Source organism: Megalobrama amblycephala, linkage group LG9 (assembly GCF_018812025.1).
Source record: "Megalobrama amblycephala isolate DHTTF-2021 linkage group LG9, ASM1881202v1, whole genome shotgun sequence".
NCBI lineage: Eukaryota > Metazoa > Chordata > Actinopteri > Cypriniformes > Xenocyprididae > Megalobrama > Megalobrama amblycephala.
Window position 1 is genome coordinate 7,489,471 of NC_063052.1, and position 25,898 is coordinate 7,515,368.

The following is a 25,898-nucleotide window of genomic DNA, read 5'->3' on the forward strand; positions in this document are numbered from 1 at the left end:
CAATTTGGCCCTTGTCAAACTTGCTCAAATCCTTACGCTTGCCCATTTTTCCTGCTTGAGGGCAAAATGTTCACTTGCTGTCTAATATATCCCACCCACTAACAGGTGCCCTGATGATGAAATAATCTGTTATTCACTTCACCCGTCAGTGGTCATAATGTTATGCCTAATTGGTGTATATTAAATGTTCTATATTGCCGTACTCATTCAGCAATTGCTATGCTATGCTAATGCTATCAAAGTATTGTTACCAATTAGCAAGTTAGCATGTACTGAATTAACTAGTTAAAGGGTTAATTCACCCAAAAATGAAAATTCTGTCATTTATTACTCACCCTCATGCCGTTCCACACCCATAAGACCTTCGTTAATCTTCGGAACACGAATTAAGATATTTTTGATGAAATCCGATGGCTCCGTGAGGCCTGCATAGGGAGCAATGACATTTCCTCTATCAAGATCCATAAAGGTACTAAAAACATATTTAAATCAGTTCATGTGAGTACAGTGGTTCAATTTTAATATTATAAAGCGACGAGAATATTTTTGGTGCGCCAAAAAACAAACAAAATAATGACTTATTTAGTAATGGCCGATTTCAAAACACTGCTTCAGGAAGCTTCGGAGCATTATGAATCAGCGTATCGAATCATGATTTGGATCGCGTGTCAAACAGCCAAACTGCTGAAATCACGTGACTCTGGCGTTCCGAACAGCTTATTCAACACGCTGATTCATTATGCTCCGATGCTTCCTGAAGCAGTGTTTTCAAATCGGCCATCACTATATAAGTCGTTATTTTGTTTTTTTTGGCGCACCAAAATGCCTCACGGAGCCATCAGATTTCAACTAAAATATCTTCATTTGTGTTCCGAAGATTAACGAAGGTCTTACGGGTGTGGAACGGCATGAGGGTGAGTAATAAATGACAGAATTTTCATTTTTAGGTGAACTAACCCTTTAAATCTATCCATGTTTCCACTGCTTAAAATATTTAAATTGAGATTACACGATAATTTTAAGTTAATTGTATGAATTAGCTTACTCAAATATTTCTTAATGTAAGTTCAAATGTTCAAATATAAGTAAAGAGCAATTAAAATGTATGAGTATAAAACAAAAATCTGCTTATAGCAGTAAAGCCTCACAGTTTTACATGAAAACACCATGGTTGTCAAGACATCAGGTTTGTTCTTGCAATTCTTGACTCATTTTGATGACTCATTTGTTTTAAGTGCTTGACTGTCTTCAAACGTATCGTTATGATGTAAGATCTAATCGCATATTACATCACAATCTCCGTTTTTAAACCCATCCACAAATATTATGTAACATTGTACAGAAATAGAGCTAATACTGTATGTAAAATGAGTGGCATTTTAAAACCTTAGTCATTTAAATTACACAGGAGCGTCTTCCTAGGAAAGGTTGAAAGCTTTCTCTGAGGTGACGTTCTTAGAGATGACTCCAAGAGTTACTGACTGTGAACCATCATGACTCTCGTAGGTGTTGAACCACCGAAGGATCGGACGTTTGTTCGTCTGCAGCGCCGGCAAATAAATGTCCCCCTCTACAGCATCCTGTCTACCATCACTATCCTGGGCATGCTCATGGCAGGAACCTTCCTCTTCTTTAACATCAAAAACCGCAACCACAGGTCAGGGCTGAGCGAGACTACGACAGGAAATAGTTCAAGATTGAGATGGACAAATGTCTGAGACCACACTGAAATTCTGGGATCTTTTGTTTCATGTGGAAAGCAGTTTTAGGATTTTGAAAAATGTAAATTTGAAAAGTTATGATAGAAAATGAACAATATGTTTGAAGAAAAATATGATTTCTGAAGGATCATGTGACACTGATGACTAGAGTTATGGCTGCTGAAAATCACAGGAATAAATTACATTATTCAGGGTCTGGATATGCACATTTTGTATTTTTGTCAGATATTCTTGATTCTCATAAGGTGCTCTTTCATTAAATCTGGTATTTATAAATTGCAATGGGACATTGTGCATTCCATTTTTTAAATAATGCAAAATAAAGCATTTTTACTAGTGATTTCGGACTTTTGGATCCTACTGTATATGATACAGTCACGGGTGTAGATGCACATTTAATTGCAGTAGTTAATAATAAATGAAATGTGAATATTTAATGTATCGGCTGTGTGCTTCCCTCCATCTGCAGGCTGATCAAAATGTCGAGTCCCTATATGAACAACCTGATTATTCTGGGTGGCCTGCTGTCGTATGCCTCCATTTTCCTCTTTGGTCTGGATGGATCTTTTGTGTCAGACAAGGAGTTTGAGACCCTCTGTACTGTGAGTAATTCTGTGAATCAGATGTGAATCTGGCTAGACCTTGGGTTAGTTGTCACATTTTTTTAGTCCTGTAAGTGTTCTCATGGTGCATTTATGTACTGTAATGGGTAAATTGTCACAATAATAAGCAAACATATGATGAAATTGGAATTTTGAAGGCTATTGTTAATTATTCTAATTTAGAACGCATTTAGAATTTCGTTTCTGTTTTAAACCAACATGCCAACCCAGTGCTAGAGAAAACAAGCATTTGTCCAACTGGATATTTGACTCAAAAAAAACCTTTTCGAGATTTTGATAACTTCCCCTGTGCCAACTTCCCCTGAGACAACTATCCCTGGTCTCCTCTATATTTGGATGTGAACGCTTTTCACCTCTACTACTCAGGCTGTGTCACCAGAATTGGATGTGTCTCGTCACGCCTCCACTGTCTGTTTGCATGTGACCATAATCCACCTTTTAATTACAAGGCTTTGGCTACTGCAGTAACTTGAGTCACAGGGGAAATAGCTCACAAATGTGTTGAGCAGGGCACATGCTACCTGCCTGAGACAGGCTCTGTTCTCTCCGGCCTGTTGAAGATTTGCGTTGCGATATTAAAGGTATAGTTCACCCAAAAATGAAAATTCTGTAATTAATTACTCACCCTCATGTTGTTCCAAACCTGTAATGGTGCGTTCACACCGGACACGAATGAAGCGGTATGCGCGAGTGATTTACATGTTAAGTCAATGCAAAGACGCGAATTGACATCCTGCGTCGCGATTCGCGCGAATGAATTTTTCAACTTTTTGAAAATGAATTTTTCAACTTGCGCGATTCGCGCAAATCGCTCAATTCGCGCCACGTCATTCGAATTGAGCAATTCGCGCGAATGACGCGATTCGCGCAAGTTGAAAAATCTGAACTTTGGCGAATTTCCGCGCCGCGTTAACCAATCAGGAGCTTGCTCTAGTAGTGACGTGACGTAGCGAGCTGAGGCAGAAATTCGAAACAACAATGGAGGACAAAATCATCGTCGATATACATCTTCATACATTTATAGAAACAGAAATAAAAAGGATCGTGTTTGAAAGAAAGTGAGTGAGGAGGTCGGACAATCTGATAAGTTGTAAAAAATGGTCTTTACTCAATTTGAGCTATATATATATATACATATTAAGACTACAAGCCAACTAAAGATGACCAATTGAGCTTATTCGCTGTAATTTACAATTATTTCCCCACTGACAAGTTGTGTTTATTCAGAGGAAGTGTGCAGAAAGCAGTGGGAGAGTCTGGGACACATAAAGGAGCGGGAGAGCCCCTCTCATGACGCGAATTCGCGTCTGTTGTGAAGGGATTTTCACGCGCGAATGAAGCGAGTAAACTCAAAATGTTCAAGCGTCCAACTACGCCCGAATAGCGCGATTTATTCGCGCAAGTCGCGTCTGGTGTGAACGCAGCATAAGACTTTCGGACCACAAATGAAGATCTTTTTGATGAAATCTGAGATCTTTCTGTTCCTCCATAGACAGCTATGCGACTACCACTTTGACACTTTGACAAAAGTTCATAAAGAGATTGTAAAACTAATCCATATGAATTGAGCGGTTTATTCCAAATTTTTGGAAGAGACTTGATCACTTTATATGCTAAACAGATTTAATCACATCTAATTCAACATTCATCAACTCACACATCAGTTGTGGTAAACAGAAGCTCATGCATGTTTGCTTGACGTGCGAGAACCAGTGAGGTTCATTCTCGTGTGTTACACAGCACATTTGAGCTTCCGCAAGAGGTTTGTTCTCACGCGTCAATCAGGTTCAGTTGAGCTTTGTTTATGTTCGCCAATCAATGTTTATATGTGAATAAAAGCCTAAATTAAATCTTTATATCATATAAAGCGATTGAGTCTCTTCAGAAAATTTGGACTAAACCACTCAGTTCATATGGATTAGTTCCCTTTCGAAAGGGAACTTCAACTCTGCGCTAGATTGCGCAATGGGAACTGTCACTCATAGCGCAATCTAGCGCAGAGTCTCGTTCCCTGTTCTCAGGGAACCATGGTTACATGCGTAACTCTTTATGAACTTTTTGAAGCATAAAAGTTTGTTGCGTAGTTGTCTATGGAGGGACAGAAAGTCCTCAGATTAAGATCAAAAAGATCTTCATTTGTGTTCCGAAGATGAATGAAAGTCTAAAAGGTTTGAAATGACTATTTTTGGGTGAACTAACCCTTTAAGGATGGGGTGAAATAATTATTATTTTCAATCAATTAGAAATTAATTAATTGTATTTTTAATTAAAGTTGAAGTATACCAATAATGTTACAACAAGTTACAACATTTTAATTTAGGTTTATAAACAATAATATGTGACAGCTGTAACTCCATGACAACTATAAATTCATCAACACATTTGCTGGAAGATTCATTTGATTGTGATTTTATGGTCCAATAAGATCGCATTTCAGTCACAGTTTCAACATGTAATTCAGCAGAATCCAAAAAACACCACATAAAACCACATAAAAAAACTCAACAAACAAGATGTAGCAACAGCGCAGCAGTTCTATAAACTGTTCCGAAACTCTCGAACTATGTCTCCGAGCCTTATCGTCCTGCCTTATACACGCTGAGAATTACTTTCCCAGAGGAGATCAGAATAAAGAACACTAGATCTGTGGGAGAGAGTAAGAGAGACAGAAGATGAAGAGAGGACAAAGAGAAAAAAATATGCCTCAGGAACTTCTACAACTTCCACAGAATTCACTACACACCCTGACATCCGATATGCTTTCTAATAGTGGAAGTGGGATTACTTCCTGCTTTGGTTCTGCTGCTTTGTATTCTGTTGACTGGTGTTACAGTACAGTCTTGCATTTGGGGTAGCATTCAGCATTCTAGTGCCTTTTGGTTTGTAACAACCTTGTTTTACTTTCTCATTTAACGTTTTTAGGTCCGTACATGGATCCTCATTGTGGGTTACACAACAGCGTTTGGTGCCATGTTTGCAAAGACCTGGAGAGTGCACGCTATCTTCAAGAATGTAAAGATGAAGAAGAAGGTGAGAAATGGAGTCTAAAAGCATTTCAGATACAACACAGCACTCCATTTATATCTCAAAGTAAACCTCACAAAGCAACATTACAGATCCAGGTCACACTGGCTCATAACACTAGCGAAAACAAATATACCATTTCAAATTATCATTATCACTATCAATAAAAATGATTTAATATCATTAATAATATATTGGCCACAGATACACTACTGTTCAAAAGTTTGGGGTCGGTAATTTAAAAAAAAAAAATTCTAGTGCAAACCAAGGAATACAGTAAAAATAGTAATATTGTAAAATATTATTACAATTTTAAATAACTGTTTTCTATTGTAATATATTTTAAAATGTAATTTATTCCTGTGATGTCAAAAATGAATTTTCAGAAGCCATTTCTCCAGTCTTCAGTGTCACATGATCCTTTATAAATCCTTCTGAATTGGTGATCCTCACTCCCCTGTCCTCAAGAGGCACGATAACAACTGACGCTAGATACTGTGGTCTTTAGCATCCTTGTTAGCGTGCCCACCTCCCATGCCAGAGACGCCAGTTCGAATCCGCTTGGAGCGGGTCAAGCAAGACACTGCTTAATATATATATATATTTTTTGAGACTATGATACATTTTTACAGGATTCTTTGATGAATAGAAAGTTCAAAAGAACAGAATTTATTTGAAATAGAAACTTTTGTAACATTATATATGTCTTTACTGTTACTTTTGATCAATGTAATGTGTTCTTGCTGAATAAAACCATTAATTTCTTTAAAAAAATCCTACTGACCCCAAACTTTTGGTCATATGGCACAATTAATTGGGTTCCAGTATGGCAGAACACACAGAAACTGGTATATGTTGTCATCTCTCTCATAATGGTCACATTTCAGGACAGTTTTATGGTAAGATTTTTATATATTATCATTTTTATAAGAATTTTAATAAAAAAAAAAACTAAAAAAAAAACAGAACTTGATGAACTCCAGTTTATACATGGATGTTGGAATGGAGATGTAGATAATGAGATAGAGAAACAATAAAAGAGAGACCGATTTGTAGAAGGAGATGCAGGTTCCATGCTTAAAACATCATGGGAAAGCAACTGGGCTGTTAGCTGTCTCATTTTTCAACTGCCAAAAAGCTAAAATATAGAAATGCTCTCTTCACCGAAGGTCAGTTTGCTGTCTCCATGCTCAGTTTCCTGACATATCCAGAATAAGCCTGCACTCCCAGTGCTAACCAATGAAGCTCTGATCTCTTCTAAAGAATGGTGTCTTCCTGCTCTGCTAGACACGGTTTTCACAAGTCTGTGTGTGAATTTCCTCTGAAAAAAACCCCATCACACTCTGAGGAATAGTGCAGTGGGTTTCTTTCGAACTGTAGCTACGCACAAGCGCATTCATGCAGGTCTTTAACACAACAGATTCATGCACAGACACTGACCTCCTTTCATACTCTCTTTCTTTCCCTGCTCTTGTTTTTCAATACAGCGTAAGAATGTGGCGAGTGAGGCAGCTGATACTGTATGACAGTGCTGTAAAGGATGGCTAGCCACAGCTTCAGCACCCTGCTGGCCATCTTTATTTATAGAGCTCACAGCCTACTTCCACTGCTGCAGTCAGAAACAGTGGGATGATTTCAAGAAAAATATATACAGAAAGAAAGAGTAGGACAGAGAGTGATAAACAATGCTGCTGGTAAATTTGGTAACTGAGAGAACTGAAGTACCGTGAAGATTAAGTCTGGTGACGTAGAACTGCACGCAACTTTCCAGTTCCCTCTGTATTTCATCCACCGCATTTAAGCTTAATCAACTTCATCGTCGGTCCATCAGTCGGATTTTTTAAATTCCATTGTTGATTTGAGTAGCAAACAACTCTTACTGCGCGCACCGCAACAGACTTTTAAAAATGATGGTTGAAATAAAATGCTGCGTGCACTGTAAAAAAAAATCCCAGTAAAATTTACGGTAAAAAACCGTCAGCTGTGGTTGCCAGAATTTTACCGTAAAGAATACGGTAGCAACGTAAAAAAAAAATCAGTTAAATTTACGGTAAAATAACATATTTCATTAACTGATATTAATGTTAATTTACAAACCTAATGAAGTACTAATATCTGTTTTGCACCTTTATAATACACTACAATCACCAAACACAGTGGTGATGAGAGTCACATGATTAATCAAAGTTCATCACAAGCAGCTTTTCCACAAGCTGAGAAGGACAACACTAACATATAGAAGGTGCACACAGTGTCATTCTCACACACACACACTAAACACCATCATGGTAACATGCATGACATTTTAAAAATGCAATAAACATTAATTTAACAACATTAGGTGTAACATAAAATCCTAATGTACATAACTGATTAGAAAAAAATGAGAAAAACTAAGAAGAAACAGAGTTATTTCAATGAAAATATATCAAATGTGAAGTGTCACGCAGGGAATTGTGGGAATGTCAATTTACGGTTTTTCACTGTAAATTTTACAATTAATTGTTATTTTCACTTCCAAAAACTGTGAATTTAATGGTATTTTACCATAAAATTACATTAAATGTACCGTTAGATCTATTACAGTTATTCACCGTATATAGTACGGGAACTTTCTGTAAACCAATTGACAGTTTTTCACCGCAGCATTTTTACAGTCTTTTACTGTTAAAATCACGGTCATTTTTTACAGTGTGGAGTCAACCAATCAAAATGCTGCGTGAACTCAACCAATCTGCATGTTCAAGTCCCACCCCCAAAAGTTCCTGAACTTTGAAAAAGTACTATCTCAAGAGCAGGGACTTTCTGAGGGCGACATTTTTACCTAGAACTTCATTTAGACCCTGATTCCTGCGGTCGAAAACCGAGTACCACCCCAAAATGCCTAGGTCCTGGGAAAAGTTCCTGCGGTGGAAACGCAGCTTTAATATATTATTTATAGGGATGGCCTGAGACGATCTCAAGGATTGGTATCGGGGCTAATTAAGCATTTTTTTCCCTTTATTTTACGTCAGTTGTCAAGCAGGTGTCGTGCTGAAGGTGGCGGTGTGCAACTTCAAGTGGGTTTGCCAACCGGCATTAAAAGCAAAAGAAGAAGCTCAAACTTGCATGCATGACGCACATGAACCAACTAGGTCTGTTCTAGCGTGTTACACGTTTAATTGACATGTAGCTGCAAAGTTAGTTATAGTTAGTAGAATGTCAAAAGTGGACTGTCGAAATAAACTGTTTAAAGTGTTTATGTTAATATTAAGAAGCAAGTCCACACACTTATCCTCTCGAATGGCTCAGGTATTGCAGAGTGCAGTTTTATGTTGAGCATGCTCCGCTTCTGCACACCGATATTCCGGAGGGTTTGGTACTCGTAGAAGCGCATATTGACAGAGAAGAAGGGAAATAACAGTGTTCTCATAGAATTATTTAATATTAGTATTTGTTGTAAATAACAAAATATTGTTAAACACCTGAGACGAACAGTGGAAAGTTGGCATATTTATAAAATATTCTGTGATCCATTTGATAAAAAAGTACATTTATTTTAAATTACCCAAGACCTGAGGCTACTAATATCAGACCCGACCCATGTCCGAGACACTCATCGTTTTGATGAGTTTTGTACTCAAGTTTTGTAAAAAATTACAGTATCACATTTACAATGTAAGTAAATCAAACCAAAGGATTTAAATGCTGAAATGTGAAGCATGTGTTTTGTTAAAGCACTTTTATAAAGTCATTTAATGTGAGAAGAATTTCTAAGTAGGCAATTCACACATATTCTGTAATGTATAAGTCTTGAGGCTTTACTTTTAAAACTGTTTATTTTTATGTTTGCCCCATGTGCTTCCATTGTAAGTGAAGCATTGTAACTGCATTTTTGTTTTTTGTCAATTTTATTCCCCAGATATTGTCAGTAGAGCTTCCTTGAAGCCATGCGATTCTTTTAAAGTGGCCATATTCTACACTTACAGCATTTAAGTCTACTGATAATGTTGCATCAGAATTTAGTTCAGTACTGTAGTTTTACATTATTGCAGTGCAGTTTTTACCCCTCTTTCTTTGAAGTTTTAAAATGGAGGACCAAGTTTCTGAATCGAGTGGTGTCCAGTTATCATCTTGTAAATAAAAGCTGATATTTTGCATTTTTCTATCCAATTTTGTGCAAATGTGTTAACATTTGCCAGATTTTTAACATTAAAAATCGTCTTCGGTGTTGGTGCTGATAGCCTACTGGTTAGGTCACTGACACAATTGTGCTTCCAGCCGACCTGGGTTTGAATCAGACTTGAGGTCATTTGTCGATCTCATTTCCCTCTCTCCACCCAACGCTTTCCCGTCAATCTCCACTATCCTGTCCGCAAAAAGGCCAAAAAAAAAAAAATTAATGGATGAACTTCTGGTTCATCCATTAAATTGGAATTGAACAGTCAGGTCGAGCACACTGTATACTGTATTCTATGTCAAAATCTTTTATATATACTTATTTTAGAGTTAAGGAGCAACAAAAATCCTGTTTTCCCTGATAACAGACTTCCAAACAAAGATGTAGAAGGAGTATGTGATGTAATTCCAGCTTGATACATTGCATGTCAGTTATTTCCCTGGTGTCTTCTCTTCAGTTGCACTTTCACACTCAATTAGCAGTTCTTAACTGGACCCACTACATATAAATAAATTCAGAGACAGGTAATGCCCAGGCTCAGGGCTTTAATTCCCTCCGGCACTTCAGTGTGCAGGAAGCTGGCAGTGAGCTGACTCCCGCTCCACACAGTGATGGACTGCTGGGCTTTGGCAGTCTAAAGCGATGGCTGCTGTCAGGACTGTGTTTTGTGAGTGTGCATGTGGGTGTGCCATCTCTTTATCAAGCTGAGAAGCAGTCTCACAGTATGTGACTCCACAGACAGCCCGTCGCAAATCAGCCGCCGTTCGATGCGGGTCCGGCGGTCCGAGGGGTCTGTTACAGTCTCGCCCTCGGGGCGCAGCGAGGGTTGTGTCAATCACCTCTTTGGACCGTGCATCTTCTGGATTTAAATCTGAGCTCTTGAAACAAAGGGAGATGGATTCACATACAAACAATATTTTGGACCCCACTGATGTTCATTACATGGGGAAAAAAAACTTTCTGAAATTTGAAATCTTTCCTGGTTGCTTTTTTCATGCAATTATATTGGGACTGAAAACAACCACAACAAAACTTATCATGAAAGCATATAAAAAAAAAATTAGAGAGCTATTATTGAGTCAGTGAGCTGACTTGAAAACAGATCATTCAAATCAATTTATTCATTACAAAGTTTAAACTAAGACAGATGTCCAGGGGCCTGTACCATGAAGCTGGATTAGCTGTCTAGCCAGGTAAATTTCAGATTAGTTTGCGCCAATCCTGGGTTTTAGGTACCATGAAAGTAACTTGACTTTTAGCGGTGTTCATCACCATAGTAACTTACGCTTCATGGCTAACCTGCTCCGGGGCAGGTTATGTTCTAGTTCTGAGATCTCAGACTGAAATTGGACCAATCAGATGTAAGCTAAGTGACACTGACACACCCAACACAATAAAGTCACTCCCCCAGTTTCTCTTCCTCCAAATTAAAGGTCATTATATAATAAAAACAAATATTTAACGATGAAATTGTCTGGTTTTAATGATAATATAATTTATATATGATTTGTATAATTAAATTATATGATCTATATTTTTATTAATCCATTACACACACGCAAGTTTAGTGTAACAGTAGTTATTAAGCACTTAGTTTCAATGAATATTAATATATATAGATCATATGCATTTAAATTCTTCATTTTCAGCGAAAGAGTTTTGAATCGCGCTGGCTCTCTCGCGAGAAGTGAATTACAGTTTATTTCTGTTGCAAGGCATGTGATTGGCTGTTTGCCACTGATGTCACTCATTCATGTGCACGCGCTCCACAAACTCAGGATCTAAGCCTGAGTTGACAGAGAAAGTTGATGATCAGCATCATGGTACCAACAAAGCCGGATTGGAGTGGTTTGGTTTTGTCAACTCGAAACTAATCCTATAACCCTGAGTTTGTTCATCTACCATCATGGTACAGGCCCCAGATGTTTAGTAAATAACAACACAAAGTTATCATATGAGTTCAGAACAGTGTTATTTTAGGGTGCGTTCACACTTGTCATGTTTGGTTCGATTCAAACGAACTCTGGTGCGATTGCTCGGTTAGTGCGGTTCATTTGAACCTATGTGAACGCTGCCATCCGAACCCTGGTGCGCACCAAACAAGCGGACCGAGACCGCTGAAAAGATGGGTCTCGGTCCGCTTCCAAACGAACTCTGCTGCGGTTCGAATGATATATAAACGCAACACGGACCAAAAACAGGAAGACGAGACCCTAAAAAGAACAGAATACTCACGCGTGTCGGTTTTCTTGTCATAGTCGAGAGTTTGCCCATCACAGGCATCAGACGCGCGTCTTCACGCAGGAGATCGTTTGTGTGTGTGACGGATGGATTCCCGCCGCTGTTTTGACTACTTTACACATTTTATAAGCTCTTCACGAGTTCCCAGCTGGCCAAAATACCATCACATGCAGGTTACACACACACAACGAGCGCATTTACCTCAGCACACAGCATTGTTTTAGATGTTCGGTAAGTTCCGTCTCAAAATAGGCAATACGTCATAAAATCCGACCAATCACGTTGTGAATGTATCCCTATGCCTTAAGGTTCGGTGATAAAAATGCCAGTCTGAACGCTAATCGGACCAGGACTAAATGTTTTTTTTTTTTCTTTCTTTCTTTGGTCCGGACCAAATGAACCAAACGAACCAAACTACAAGTGTGAATGCACCCTTAGTATCATTGCTATATTATTATAATTTTTGTTCAATTAGATTGAATTAGGTTTTATTTATATATTTTCTTTTTTCACTAAATTTTAGTTTTAGTAATTTTTTGTTTTGTCATTTTTATTAGTTTTTTAATAAGATTATATAGTTTGTATATTTATTTATTAGTTTTAGTTGATTTAGATGTTTTTTTATTTAGTTTTAGTTTTTAAGTGCTTTAAATTGAACTAAATGAAAATGGAAAATGTTGTGTTGGCAGCTTGCTGAAATAAAATAAGCTTTTTAATATTTTATTTCATTTTTTAGTTAACATTTATTTAAATTAATGAAAATGTTTATTAGGGGCCAAGCACCGAAGGTGCGTAGGCACCTATTGTATCCGTTGGCGTTCTTTTTTTTTTCTTCTTCTTCTTCTTCTTCTTCTTCTTCTTCTTCTTCTTCTTCCGCTCTTGAAGTCTATGGCAACCCATAGAACGAAAGTTATGAAATTTGGCACACAGTTAGAGGACAGTCTGACCTTTGTCCATAGCAAATTTGGAGTCTCTAACTCAATCCCTCTAGCGCCACCAGCTGTCCAAAGTTGCACTTATGTTTATGCTAATAACTTTTGAACCGTTAGGGCTAGAAACCAAATTCTTTTTTCCTCTTATTCCTTGGGTCAAGACGAATGACGTCATTTTCCGTCATGAAAATTTTTCCGCCATTTTGAATTTTCTGAAAAACCTACTTTTTCGAACTCCTCCTAGGCCGTTACTCCGATTTTCACGAAAATTGAATCAGATCATCTTCAGACCATGCTGACGAAAAGTTATGGAATTCAAGTCGATTCCTCAATCCGTTTTCGAAAAACACGCGAACGAATTGTACGTAGTGCTTGCGAAAATAGAAGTGAGGCTGTATCTCCGCAACGCTTTATCGTACTCAGACTAAACTTGGTACATGTCATCACAAGTATGACCTGAGGCATCATGCAGTGTTTCGGCGCAGCGCCACCTACTGGTGGTCAAAAGTTATAACAAAATTTACAAAAATGCTAATAACTTTTGACTGCAGTAACCAATTGTAATGAAACTGGTCTCATTAGATTCCTTGGGTCATGCCGAGAACACAGATATCAAATTTGCCATAGTCATCTGAACTTCCTGTCCACCATATTGTTTTTCTTTAAAAACATACTTTTTCAAACTCCTCCTAGGCCGTTGCTCCGATTTTCACCAAAATTGAAATGTATCATCTTCAGACCATGCCGACAAAAAGTTATGGATTTCAAGTCGATACATCTAACCATTTTCGTATACCGGAGCAACGAATTTGAGGCATGATGCAAAACCCAGTCTTGAAGCTGTATCTCTACAATGCTTTGACATATTGACACCAAACTTTGCAAGTGTCATTGTCACCTCACTCTGACCATACCACATTAATTTGGTCACAGTGCCACCTATTGGTGGAATGTGATAAACCAGTAAATCCTCCTTTTTGATCATTATTCAGCTCTTTTGCCTAAAATGATCTCAATAGGTCTTTAATTACTTACTGTTGCAGGTGGTCTGATGCTCAAAGCCATGTTGGCTGGCTTATTGTGCCGCTTTTGTGCTTGGCCCCGTAATTGCTGCTTGCAGCTATATTTATTATTGTTATTATCGGTTTAGTTTTAGTTAATGATAATAACCCTGCTTCAGAAGACTTGGTATATAACCTCCTATGGAACACTTTTTGATACATTTATGGTGCTTTTACATCATTTTATGAAGCTTGAAAGACTTGATGGTATGTTCACCTACATTTTTGGGTGAACTATCCCTTTAAGCCTTCATTTTCTTTGGTGTATCAGTCTGATTCCTCCTTGTTTTTTGTTTATTTTATCTGCATATACAGTTAGAATTATTTTTGGGATGCAGAACAAGTTCAAATATTCGTCATTTTATGGCAAAAAACCTACATACACATCCACATTCTGCATCATGCATCATTCAGACTGCATTATGGAACATACAGTGTCACAAATAGATGGCATCAGAGATGTGTGCATCTGTAAATTCAATCAGACACAAGCACATGATGGCCTGCATAACTTAGACTGAGCACAAACACAATCTGACACTAATGCACCACATGCTCTTGTAGACCTGCAGCAGTAATCTTGTACAAACGGTGAGCAATTTGAACTGTGAATACAAAAGCTTAAACAGAGCTATTGGGTCTTAAAACCGAATGTTATTGGTTTACAAGCTCATGATTAGCAGCGTTAAAGGTGAAGTGTGTCATTTCTTCGATGTTAATGCGCTACTTCCCAGTTTAATGTGCACAGACATCTATAATTAGACCATATGTGTCAGTGTTTGTTTAAAGGGATAGTTTAGCAAAAAATGAAATTACCAATGGCAGATGGGGATGAAAATAGTTTTTGGGAAACATGTTTGGAAACGATTATTATTTTTTCCCCCATTTTTTTTATACCTACTGTATAAAGTCTTCTGAGAATCATTTGCGAATTATTTTTCAGAATGTATATTTACAGTTATTTCAAATAGCCGTCTTGTTGGCAAAGGCTATTTACACTAACTCCACCCATCTTCATGGTTAGGCCAGAAAGAATGTCTCTAAAGCAACCGATGATGCAGAGAATAAGGACTCTCCATTTAGATTTTGACGTAAACAGCCCAAATTCGAATCCACGTATTTCCAGTCCTATTCTTCTCCCTTTTCCCATCGCATATCAGCTCAGAGAAGTGATTGTTACATTAAAAAAGGATGCTATTTGTAGCCGTAAAATGTGGAAAGGGGGGATTTTAGGACTGCTATTCATTTTTGATCCATCATCACCTTCCGTTTGCTGAGATAAAAGGAGATTTTGTCCAATAAAGTGAGGTTCTGTGGTCATATGGCCAAGCATTGCTTTCAGTGATCGTGCTAATGCATCTTGAAGTGTCATGATCCTGTGTTATTTCAAATGTCTGGCCATTTAATGAAACCATCAACCTCTGTTTGATTGAAGATAAAGAGCATCCATTCTGATAGAATTCAGCATTGCGCTCAATGGTCATAGAGTAATTCACCACCTCCTTGTTTCCCACGACGCAAGGTTTTGGCCATCAAAAGACATCAGATCAAAACGAGTTAGCATTTCTATTCTGAATCATGGAAGAATTTGTTCGTTCCCGCCGTCTGAATACACCCAGGCTTCCTCGCCATGACCTTTCCTTTGATTTGGGTTCTGGTCAGGTCAACCACTGTTAAATAGAAGAAAAGAGAAAAAGATCAGACAGGAGCAGAGCTTTCATCCACAAAGGTTCAGAATGCGAGAGAAGATCATGCGTTTGAATTGAGCGAACAGCCCATTGATGGTTCCTGCCCATCTCTGCCTCTTTCTCATCCCTTAATCACCTCATCCATTCTTTCTTTTTTTTTCTCTTTCAGATTATCAAGGACCAGAAGCTCTTTATCATCGTGGGTGGGATGTTGCTGATTGATTTGTGCATCCTCATATGCTGGCAGATCGTGGATCCCCTGAAGAGAACTGTGGAAGAGTACAGCTTGGAGGCGAGTCTGATTGCTTATTATTAATGTTATATGTAATGATTCAGCAGAATCCCTTGACCGGGTAGTAATGGTTAATCAATCCCAACTAAATAATAGTCACAGGGAGCTGGGATCATCAGGGAGTACGTAGCGGCCAAGGTTTTATTACCATCTGCGTTATTTTTGGTTCAGGAAGTGAGACGCCCTGCCCCCACATCCACGGCGGTTGGGGACATAGGCCAGCTGGAATGTGGGACATTGGCACAATTGCTTGGAAAAAAAGGCACTTGGACGAGCAGAAGGGGAAGTGTGTGATTGAGCAGGGCTTCAAAATAAGCTGAACATTTTGAACGTCTGCTTGCTTTAGTCATGTGCATTTAGTCATGTGCGTTCGTGGACTTCAGTCAGATGCTGTTGCAAATGACTGGACATGTTTAGCTGGAAGCATAGCTAAAATGGACAATGTCATGGATAGCTATTAAAGTTACCTTGATTTGTGGGGGGAGGGGGTTAACTTAAAGGGTTAGTTCACCCAAAAATGAAAATTCTTTCATACTTTACTGTCACGGAATGGCACAGAGACAAAAGGTAAGATCAATGTGCAGCTTTAATGGGGTAATCCAGAAACGTAATCCAACAGGCAAGGATCAAAATCCACAGAAACAGTCCATACAAAAACAAGAAAAACCAAAACGGAAAAACCAGAAACCATACATGAAAACACCATAACAAGAGCAGAAACAACCCAGGTATAAATAGACAGACACTAATGAACAAACACAAAACAGCTGGGTGCAACGAACGGGATAATGAGTCCGGGAAGTGGGTTATGGGAAATGAAGTCCAAGACTGAAAACAAGAGTCCGGGTTGGAGTGCCCTCTAGTGGCTGATTGGGGCACTCCCACTAGTGATCATGACATTTACTCACCCTCATGTCTTTACAAACCCATGAGATTATGGTTAATCTTTGAAACACAAATAAAAATATTTTTAATGAAACATGACAGGTTTGAAAGTCCAGGTAACCATAAAGGCATCGTAAAATGAATCCATTTGAATTGAGTGGTTTAATCTAAGTCTTGTGAAGTGATACGGTCATTTTATATGATTAACAGATTTAATTTACATTAAAACCACGATCGACACACATTCACAGAGCACATCACATAAGGTAAGCATAGAATCTCAATCATGTGATGCACAAAAAACAATGAGGTTTGTTCTAACACAAACTTTTCTTGTTTACCATATGTGATGTATTCGATGTATGTGTGTTTAGATGTGAATAAAAGCCTAAATTAAATCTGTTCATCATATAACGAAATCATATATCTTCAAAAGACTTGGATTCAACCGCTCGATTTATATGGATTCATTTTACAATGCCTTTATGTTCTTTTTGGTTCTTCAAAGTTTTTTGGTTACCTGGACTTTCATTGGAGGCACAGAAACCTGTCCCCCTGTAGTCAATAATGTTATCCCTTAAAACTCATCTTTGATCACCAAAATGACATATTTAAACATTTTTTTCCTGTGAAAAATTGTCTTCATGCCTTAAAATAGCTTGAATGTAACTCTATAACCTTGCCTCATTTAGTATACGTGGATCAATGAATATGCAAATTAGCCCCACCTCCACTCACTCACACCAGTTCAGAGATCCACTCGGTCAACTTACTGAGGTAAACGCTGCACAATGGTATCGCTCTTTACAACATCGGACACATAACGGTAACTAATATGATTAGCCTTTTGCTTGACTATGTTATCAAACAGCTACTAATGTGTTGCTAATGTTACACAAACCATGTTCCCGTTCTTCATCTCAGAGTCAGACAGCTGTCTTCTAAAAACCAGTATCCTTACAAACGCTTCAAACGGACCCACTTTATATTAAGTGGCCTTAACTACTATGTACTTACATTTAAATTAATCATTTGGTACAATGCACTTATTGTGTACATACATGTTTTTACATTGTAGTTATATTTTAAAAACACCTGCATGTAATTACACCTGTAATTAATTTCTGTAATTACATTTATAATTACACTGTTGACCCATCCCTTAACCCTTACCCCTACCCTTAAACCTACCCATAACACCAAACCTGTCCCTAACCTTACCCGTATCCCACCTCAATAGCAGCAAATGTGTTTTGCAATTCAATATGAACCCAATAAGTACATTGTACTTATTTTTTGATGTAAGTACATAGTAGTTAAGGCCACTTAATATAAAGTGGGACCCTTCAAACAACTTAGAATGTCAGACGAGAAAAGCATATTGTTCATCATAACATCGGAATATACATCATACATCCGCCATATTGTTAAATCTACACGATTTTTCATATCAACAGAAAAATATACCGGGATAACCTGGTTTCTTTCAAGACTTCCCTGCTAGTTCACTGTTAATGATATGCTAAAACCCGCCGACACGTTGACGTGATTGGTTACAAGGTAGTTTGTGACGTCACAGACACCAGCGATTTCAAACTGCGGGTTTTCACTCAGCAATGGTGTTGACATGTGAATTTGCACATGGTTTGTCTTAAAGCATATTAAAAACACCACATAAACATATAAACAACATTAAAAACTTGATTTTCACCACAGGGGGTGTTTAAAAATATCTTAACCAAAGTCTTAAGGGTTTGGAACGACATAAAGATGAGTAAAAAAATCACAAATTTTAATATTTTTGGTGAACTATCCCTTTAGAAGCATGTTTTCAATGACGTGCAAATTCTTTTCCATCTGTCTGTCTATTCCTGAGGTGTATGATCCCTGTACTTGGTGTATTAAAGAGTGAAAGGCCTGGTGACTAACAAGCGATGTGGCTGAGTGGACTTTGCCGTCACACCGATGGAATCATGGCCGCCGTCTCCCTGGAGAACTCTCGGCAGGGAGATTAGCGCAGATTGATTGGTGCTAGGAAAAGGCCCATTAACTTTCCCATCACTCTAGGGTGTTTAGACGAGCTTCTCCTTCCTCCTCTTCTCCGTCCTCTACTGTATATGTAGTTATTTCAGGCCATAAGCGTTTCTCAGAAGTCGAAGAATTGGGAATAAACAATGTATTTGGCCGTCAAGCAAGCCATTGAATAGGCGTTCATATCAAGAGTTTAAAAGGCATTCATTTTCAATGAAAGTTGGCCATCTGATGCCAATATTCGATGATGACAACAAGTTGAACAGACAGTGAAGCTTGAACAATTTGTCACGTGCTGTTGTTGAGTTAAGTAGGCATGACTATTTGTACAGCAATTTAGCAACCTCAGACAGTTGAATCTCTGTCAGTGTGAATGCAACTTTAGGGCTAATGTGATTTTGAAGGTTCGCTGAATAACTTTTGGGTCAGGAATAAGCCATTGTTGACTGCTGTAGGACACTGAAAGTGTGTTTATTTAAAATTAAGTAATGTCTGTGAGGCTGGAGACAATTAAAGTGGACAGTCTGTCAGGGACGTAAAACAGAGGAATGTAAACAGATCTGAGCGCAGCGGACAGCATTGATGTGAGCTGCAAACTTCTGTGTTTAGAGCTTCACTCACTGCTCTGCTGAAAACCCACTCAGTTTCTGCTTCCTCTGATCCAGATTAAGTACTCAAACTTTGCAGACATTTGTAAAAAGTAAAAAACTGGGCCACATGTGCTGCATTATGACAAAGAAGAACATGCAGAAGATTTTTTAGTTTTATTCTTTATTGAAGTTTATGAGGGTGGTTGGCGTGTCCAACAGTGCCCTGCATGCTTTTTTTTTAAATCATGTCAATTTTTATAGTAGTCTCTATGAGCTTGTATGAACTGAAAGACGTAATATTTGAACTTTTAAAAATGTATTTCTCTGCATTTCTCAGAACTATTTATGTGTGAACAGCAAAATAAATAATTTTTAATGAAATTACAACTTTTAATCAGCAGTGATGCATTAAATTGATCAAAAGTAACAGCAAAGACATTTATAATGTTACATAAGACCTAAATGTAATATTTATGTATTTGAATTTCATATAAAATTTCCATCTGTGTCTGGATTACACAGTTTTAATATAAACAAACTTAATGTGATGCATATTTGCCAGTCATAAATGAAACGGGTAAGATTTGCATCTATTTGATTTTATTTAAATAATCGTATTTTCAAAGTGCATTTATTCAAACTGCTTAAGATCAGCATAAATCTGTTCGTTGTGAAAGCCATTAAAATTATTCAGTTAAAATAAAAAAGTATGAACATGGCTAAAATATGGCTAGCTCTAGGCCAAGCAATATTCAGTCAGTTAAAATATATGACATTGAAACAAATTGGTTTTATTGATGATAAATATATAAATCTTGATATTGTGTATTTATAAAACACATTCAGTTTAACTTTATTAGTAGCCTACTGTTACCTTTTCCTTTTTCATTTGTGTATGATAAACTTGCAAGACATGTTTATTATATGTTAAAACTATTTAAGTATTTTTTGAGTGAAGACTGGAATAATTTCAGCTTTGCCATCAGGAATCAATGTCAATTCAAAATGACTATTTAAATTTTCACAATCTTGCTGTTTTTACAGTAATTATGAGCACGTCATTCAAAAATGTTAAAAAATCTATAGAACATAAATCTTTAGATCTATGGAACATTAAAATATCTGTAAAATTAAAAAAAAACAAAAAAACATGGACAATGCTGGAATACAGTATTGAATAATTAGCTTTGATTGAAATAGCTTTGATTAAATTAGATTACCAAACAAAATGTTTCTCCTTGTGGATATTGATATGTGTTGTAGAATATATATATAGAGAGAGAGTGAGAGCGCACATATAATGTAGATCCTGAGTGTTTCTCTGGTCTGATGAAGGACAAACTGTGGAGGAGCTGATTAACATTCAGCAGGTTTCTCCTGCAACACTCACCGTTCTCGCTCCTGTTCTCGTGTCGACGCTGCAGCAAGCGCGGTCTGCCTGCACACAGTATTGCAGTGTGGCATTGCCATGGCAACAGCCAAGGTTTCTGACACCCATAAACCAGTGCTGTCATTGCTGATCCCCAAGACAAAAATACAGGGAAAGGCTTCGGACAGGTGCTTTTATGACGGATACCTGCAGATGCGCACACATGATGACAAGTATGTGGAATTTGTGTAAGATGTATGTAAAACTAAAAAGTGCAAACATTTAGAGAACACTGAGATGCTCCTGTCCTCATAATCCAATGAAGCATCAAGCATACTCTGAGAGCGAATTCACAAAACAATTGTGACACTTTTGCGTGCAATATTTCAGCGTAAAAGCCCACGTCTTACTCAATTACCACCCACAATACAGTTTAACCAGCCACAAAATACTGCTGCACTGTAAATTTTTAAATTAAGCCACTGTCATATTTTTTTTCAGCACAAACATACCTGCTTTCTATGTAAATTAGGCTCATTATAGCGCTTTATTCACAAAAGTCAGCTCTATTTACCTGCCGTAATTAAAGGTGAGCTATTCCTGCCTGTAGAAAGCAGACGGTAAACCGAAAATTATTTAAAAGAGACATTTCAGTACATTTTCTATCGTTTGTGGCAGCAGTAATTCATCAAATCATGATCATGGATAAAATGATGGAGAAGAGCATTAGAACCAGACGTGTTTCCAGATTTCTGAACACAGAAAAACACAGGAACACGCTCATATAAAATAAGGAAATTTCTCATGTATTCCTGCTCACTTGCTTGTTCAGTTTTCCTAAGTGAAAGTGAGCCGTCTGTCAAATTGTCTGAAGTGTTCCAATTGCAGTTTTTCCCTCACTCTCTGTGTCAGACTGAGGACAGGCAGACAGCCATGAGTCACCAAGTCTTTTCATGTGCAAATGCTTATTTTAAGAGGAACCTTTAATGCAGGAATAATTGGTCTAAGCATGTGCGCTTTGATTATGGATTGATTTAGATGCAGGTCTGGATGATGATCTGATGTGACTTTACAGCTGGAATCATCCACTTTGTTGGCAAAGGACCAATCTAATGAAGAGGCATATTATAGCATTTTTGGGGACATTTGGCTTACTTTGGTTCATTTTATAGTGAAATAATGTTCTATAGTGAAATAATTTATTCAGTGGTGGATTTTGCTTTTATAAACCACATTTTACATGAGACATCAAGTGGCTCAAATACAGTACCAAAATTGCATAAAAGTAAACACCATTTATTTATTCATTTTCCTTTTTTTATTTAAAATGTGTAAGAAATGTATTTTAATTTATTTAAATGTATAAGATAAATTATTTATTTCATTTTTTGTTTATTGATTTATTTCCATTAATTGCATGGGTCCAGCAGTATGCAACATTTTTAACATGGTTTTAAACATGACTTCATTTTTTTTTTTTTTTAATGTAAATGCATACATTTTGTAAAAGTTTGTCTTGAATTCTTGTGGTTTCATTCACTGCACAAACCACATTGTGTTTTTGCATTTTTATTAAAACATTTAGCATGTTTAATAAGCAGTAGCATGATGGCTGTTCCCCAAAATGCTGGTGATTTGAGATTTCTCTATCCATTTGGGGACATTTGGTAATAATAATAATAAACTTTATTTTATATAGCACCTTTAAATGGGTCATGAATTGAGAAATCAACTTTTGATATATAAGAGGTCATTGTACTATAAGAATATCCTGTAAGTTTCAGAACTGAAAACTTCCTTGTTAGTCCAAGTAAAGGTGCCATCTAACGTTTTTTTACAAGATGTAATATAAATCTAAGGTGTCCCCTGAATGTGTCTGTGAAGTTTCAGCTCAAAATACCCCATAGATTTTTTTTAATTCATTTTTTTACCTGCCTATTTTGGGACATCATTAACTATGCACCGATATAGGTTGCAGCCCCTTTAATTCTCGTGTTCCCCCGCCCCCGGAGCTCGCGCTTGTCTTTAACCAGCATAAACACAGTTCACACAGCTAATATAACCCTCAAAATGGATCTTTACAAAGTGTTCGTCATGCAGCATGTCTAATCGCGTAAGTACAGTGTTTATTTGGATGTTTACATTTGGTTCTGAATGAGTTTGATGGTGCTCCGTGGCTAACGGCTAATGCTACACTGTTGGAGAGATTTATAAAGAATGAAATTGTGTTTATGAATTATACAGACTACAAATGTTTAAAAATGAAAATAGCGACGGCTCTTGTCTCCGTGAATACAGTAATAAACAATGGTGACTTTAACCACATTTAACAGTACGTTAGCAACATGCTAACTAAACATTTAGAAAGACAGTTTACAAATATCACTAAAAATATCATGATATCATGGATCATGTCAGTTATTATTGCTCCATCTGCCATTTTTCGCTGTTGTCCTTGCTTGCTTACCTAGTCTGATGATTCTGCTGTGCTCATCCAGATGTTCTGCCCTTGTCTAATGGCTTGAACATGAGCTGGCATATGCAAATATTGGGGGCGTACATATTAATGATCCCGACTGTTACGTAACAGTCGGTGTTATGTTGAGATTCGCCTGTTCTTCGGAGGTCTTTTAAACAAATGAGATTTATATAAGAAGGAGGAAACAGTGGAGTTTGAAACTCAGTGTATGTCTTTTCCATGTACTGAACTTTTGTTATTCAACTATGCCAAGGTAAATTCAATATTTAATTCTAGGGCGCCTTTAAAGCTTTTATCGATACCAGGCCCATCGAACAACTGATCCTGGAATGTGCCTATCATAGATAGGTGAAACTCCGCCTCTGCAGAAGAAATCAATGCCTACTTCATCATTGCCATGTTAGCCCCGCCCACTGGCGTGTTAGTGAGATGAGGAGGAGAGAAGAGTGATACAGGACAAAAATAGCATTACCTTTCATAGGATCCTAATGCTAGGAATATGGTTATTTATTTTCAACAATGTCACAGTTGAGCTTTATTGATTTGTTTTCACGATTTCACTGTGGATTCTTTGGTAAATCAATCACATTTTGGCATAGGGTTTGCAAACAGACTTTTATGATATGGACTTGACAGTAATGCAACAACATGTAAGTAACTGTTAATTCTAATGCCTGATCTGATTTGTAATGATTCCTGTACAGTCAGATGTTCTTTGTTTATGTATCAGTAAATCAAACTAAACAGTCAACTTCACCTTGTTTCTCTTAGTAGGATGAAAATAATCTGTTATTTAAACAGTGATTCAATTATATAAAGAAAGTGATCAAAGAACGCTCCCTTTGCAATCGCTGGAGCTGTCAATCAAACAGCACGAGTTTATCAGTTTATTTGGACGTGCCAAAACTCCTGCTTTATTCAACAAATTTTGTTTGCATTGTTGGTTACGATGAAAGCATTCATTAATGTGCAGAAATTGAGTTGCAATGTTGAGATCACTGCTTTCATTCGCTCAACAACATGTCTGTGATCGGCTGTTCATCACTGCAACCTTTCATGCCACAATACAAATATAATGCCATAGATCTAAATGTAATGCAACACTTTTCATGATTATTTAACCTTGAGAGCTGTAATACTTGGCTATTTCAAATGGAAAGATGATAGCCAATCACAGCAGTGGGCGTTTACACTGAAGTCTCACAGAAGACACGCCCCTTAAAACAGAGTGTTCAAATAAGAGAGCCAAAATCAGGGTCGGAAAAATGCCTTTTATTTCTAAATTATGACGATTTTTGATGTAAAAAGCATATTATAAGTGCACCCTAGGAAACAATAAAACAATGCAATTCATGACCCCTTTAAAAGCAGCTTCTCAAAGCACTGTACACAAGAAAAAATAAAACAAAATGCATAAAACAAAAAATAATAAAAAATCAGCAAACATACGCTATTCTAAAAAAATATGTCTCAAGTTGAGCTTTAAAAATCCCAAAAGTCTGAGCTTCCCTACGTTCAAGAGGAAGAGAGTTCTGAAGAATAGGAGCATATGAAGAAAAAGCCCTGTCACACATAGATTTTAAGCAGGTTTGAGGAACAGTCAATAGATTCGATTGTGAAGAGCGCAGATACGATTTGGGACCTAAGGAGTTAGTAACTCTGATAAACAATGTGGAACCAGGCCATGTAATGCTTTATATGTCAGAATCATGATTTTAAAATGAATATGGAACCTGACCGGGAGCCAATACAAGGAATCCAAACTAGTAGTAGCTTTAATAATAGTAGCGAGTTTTGTACAACTTGTTAAGTGTGGATTTAGATACTCTGGCTAAAAGGGCATTACAGTAGTCAATCCAAGAGACATCTAACAAGTTTATCAACTTTTCAGAAAAATTTAGCATAGGATGCAATCTTACTATATTTGCTATAAAAAAAAAAAAAAAATTGAACTGTATTCTATACATACTAAGTATCAAATAAAAGACTGGCATCAAAGATTACTCCAATGTTTCTCAATTTTCTTTGAGAATCCAAAACAGTACCATCAACAGTCAGTCAGTTAACCAGCTTTGGGAAGTTGGTTGGGTCCCCACAATGTAGGCAAAGAAAGAAAAAGAAAAGAAAAGATAATCAGTTAATGAATCAATGCAGTGTGTACTTGCATAGGACAGGACTGTCAGACAGATATTTCTGTCTTTATGTTTTTCTCTGCTCTAACAGGTTACCACATATGCATCTTTAAAGCTATCAGTAATGTGGGTGGGCCACTATATGTTTTACATACCCTTGAACAACATCCTTTTATTCACTTTTGTTTAAGAATGCCTTAGCAGAGCTTGTAATGCAGGGATAAAAAGTCATCTGTCCATCTGTGTCCTCCTCAACTTTTTGTTTTTTATATCATGTTCATGTAGTACATTTGCCGAAGTGTGTGTGTGTGTGTGTGTGTTCAGTAATCTGAAATGCCTTGTAGGACTTCTTATGTTAAATGGTTGTGGTTTGTGCAGGAATCAATGGCTCAACAAAACAAACTGGGTCATTTAGGGCTGAAAAGCCACCCGCCTCACTCCTCCATTGATCAAGTGTGAGGATCAGGAAAGAAAACCTCGCTTTCAGAAGCAGCGGGATCATGCGGACATGGTTATTGTCTGCCGTACACATCAGTCATCTTGGCAGAAGTTTGTTGGGGTTCTGTTTATGGTGCCAAAGATGTATACAGTATTTGTAGTATACAAGAGATGATTGATTATCGAGTGTATGTTTAACATAATCCTGAACGAGTCTTTGTTGAATGTATAAT

General features: G+C 37.3%; 1 protein-coding gene across 1 annotated transcript in view; it reads left to right on the plus strand.

Annotated features, from left to right (window-relative positions):
* gabbr2 (gamma-aminobutyric acid (GABA) B receptor, 2) overlaps positions 1-25,898 on the plus strand; it is a 262,922-nt gene that overhangs the window by 196,685 nt on the left and 40,339 nt on the right. The window contains exons 11-14 of the mRNA XM_048201423.1: positions 1,507-1,657; positions 2,191-2,323; positions 5,267-5,374; positions 15,619-15,741. Coding sequence (XP_048057380.1) covers positions 1,507-1,657; positions 2,191-2,323; positions 5,267-5,374; positions 15,619-15,741 — 515 coding nt within the window. The remainder of the gene's footprint in view (positions 1-1,506; positions 1,658-2,190; positions 2,324-5,266; positions 5,375-15,618; positions 15,742-25,898) is intronic.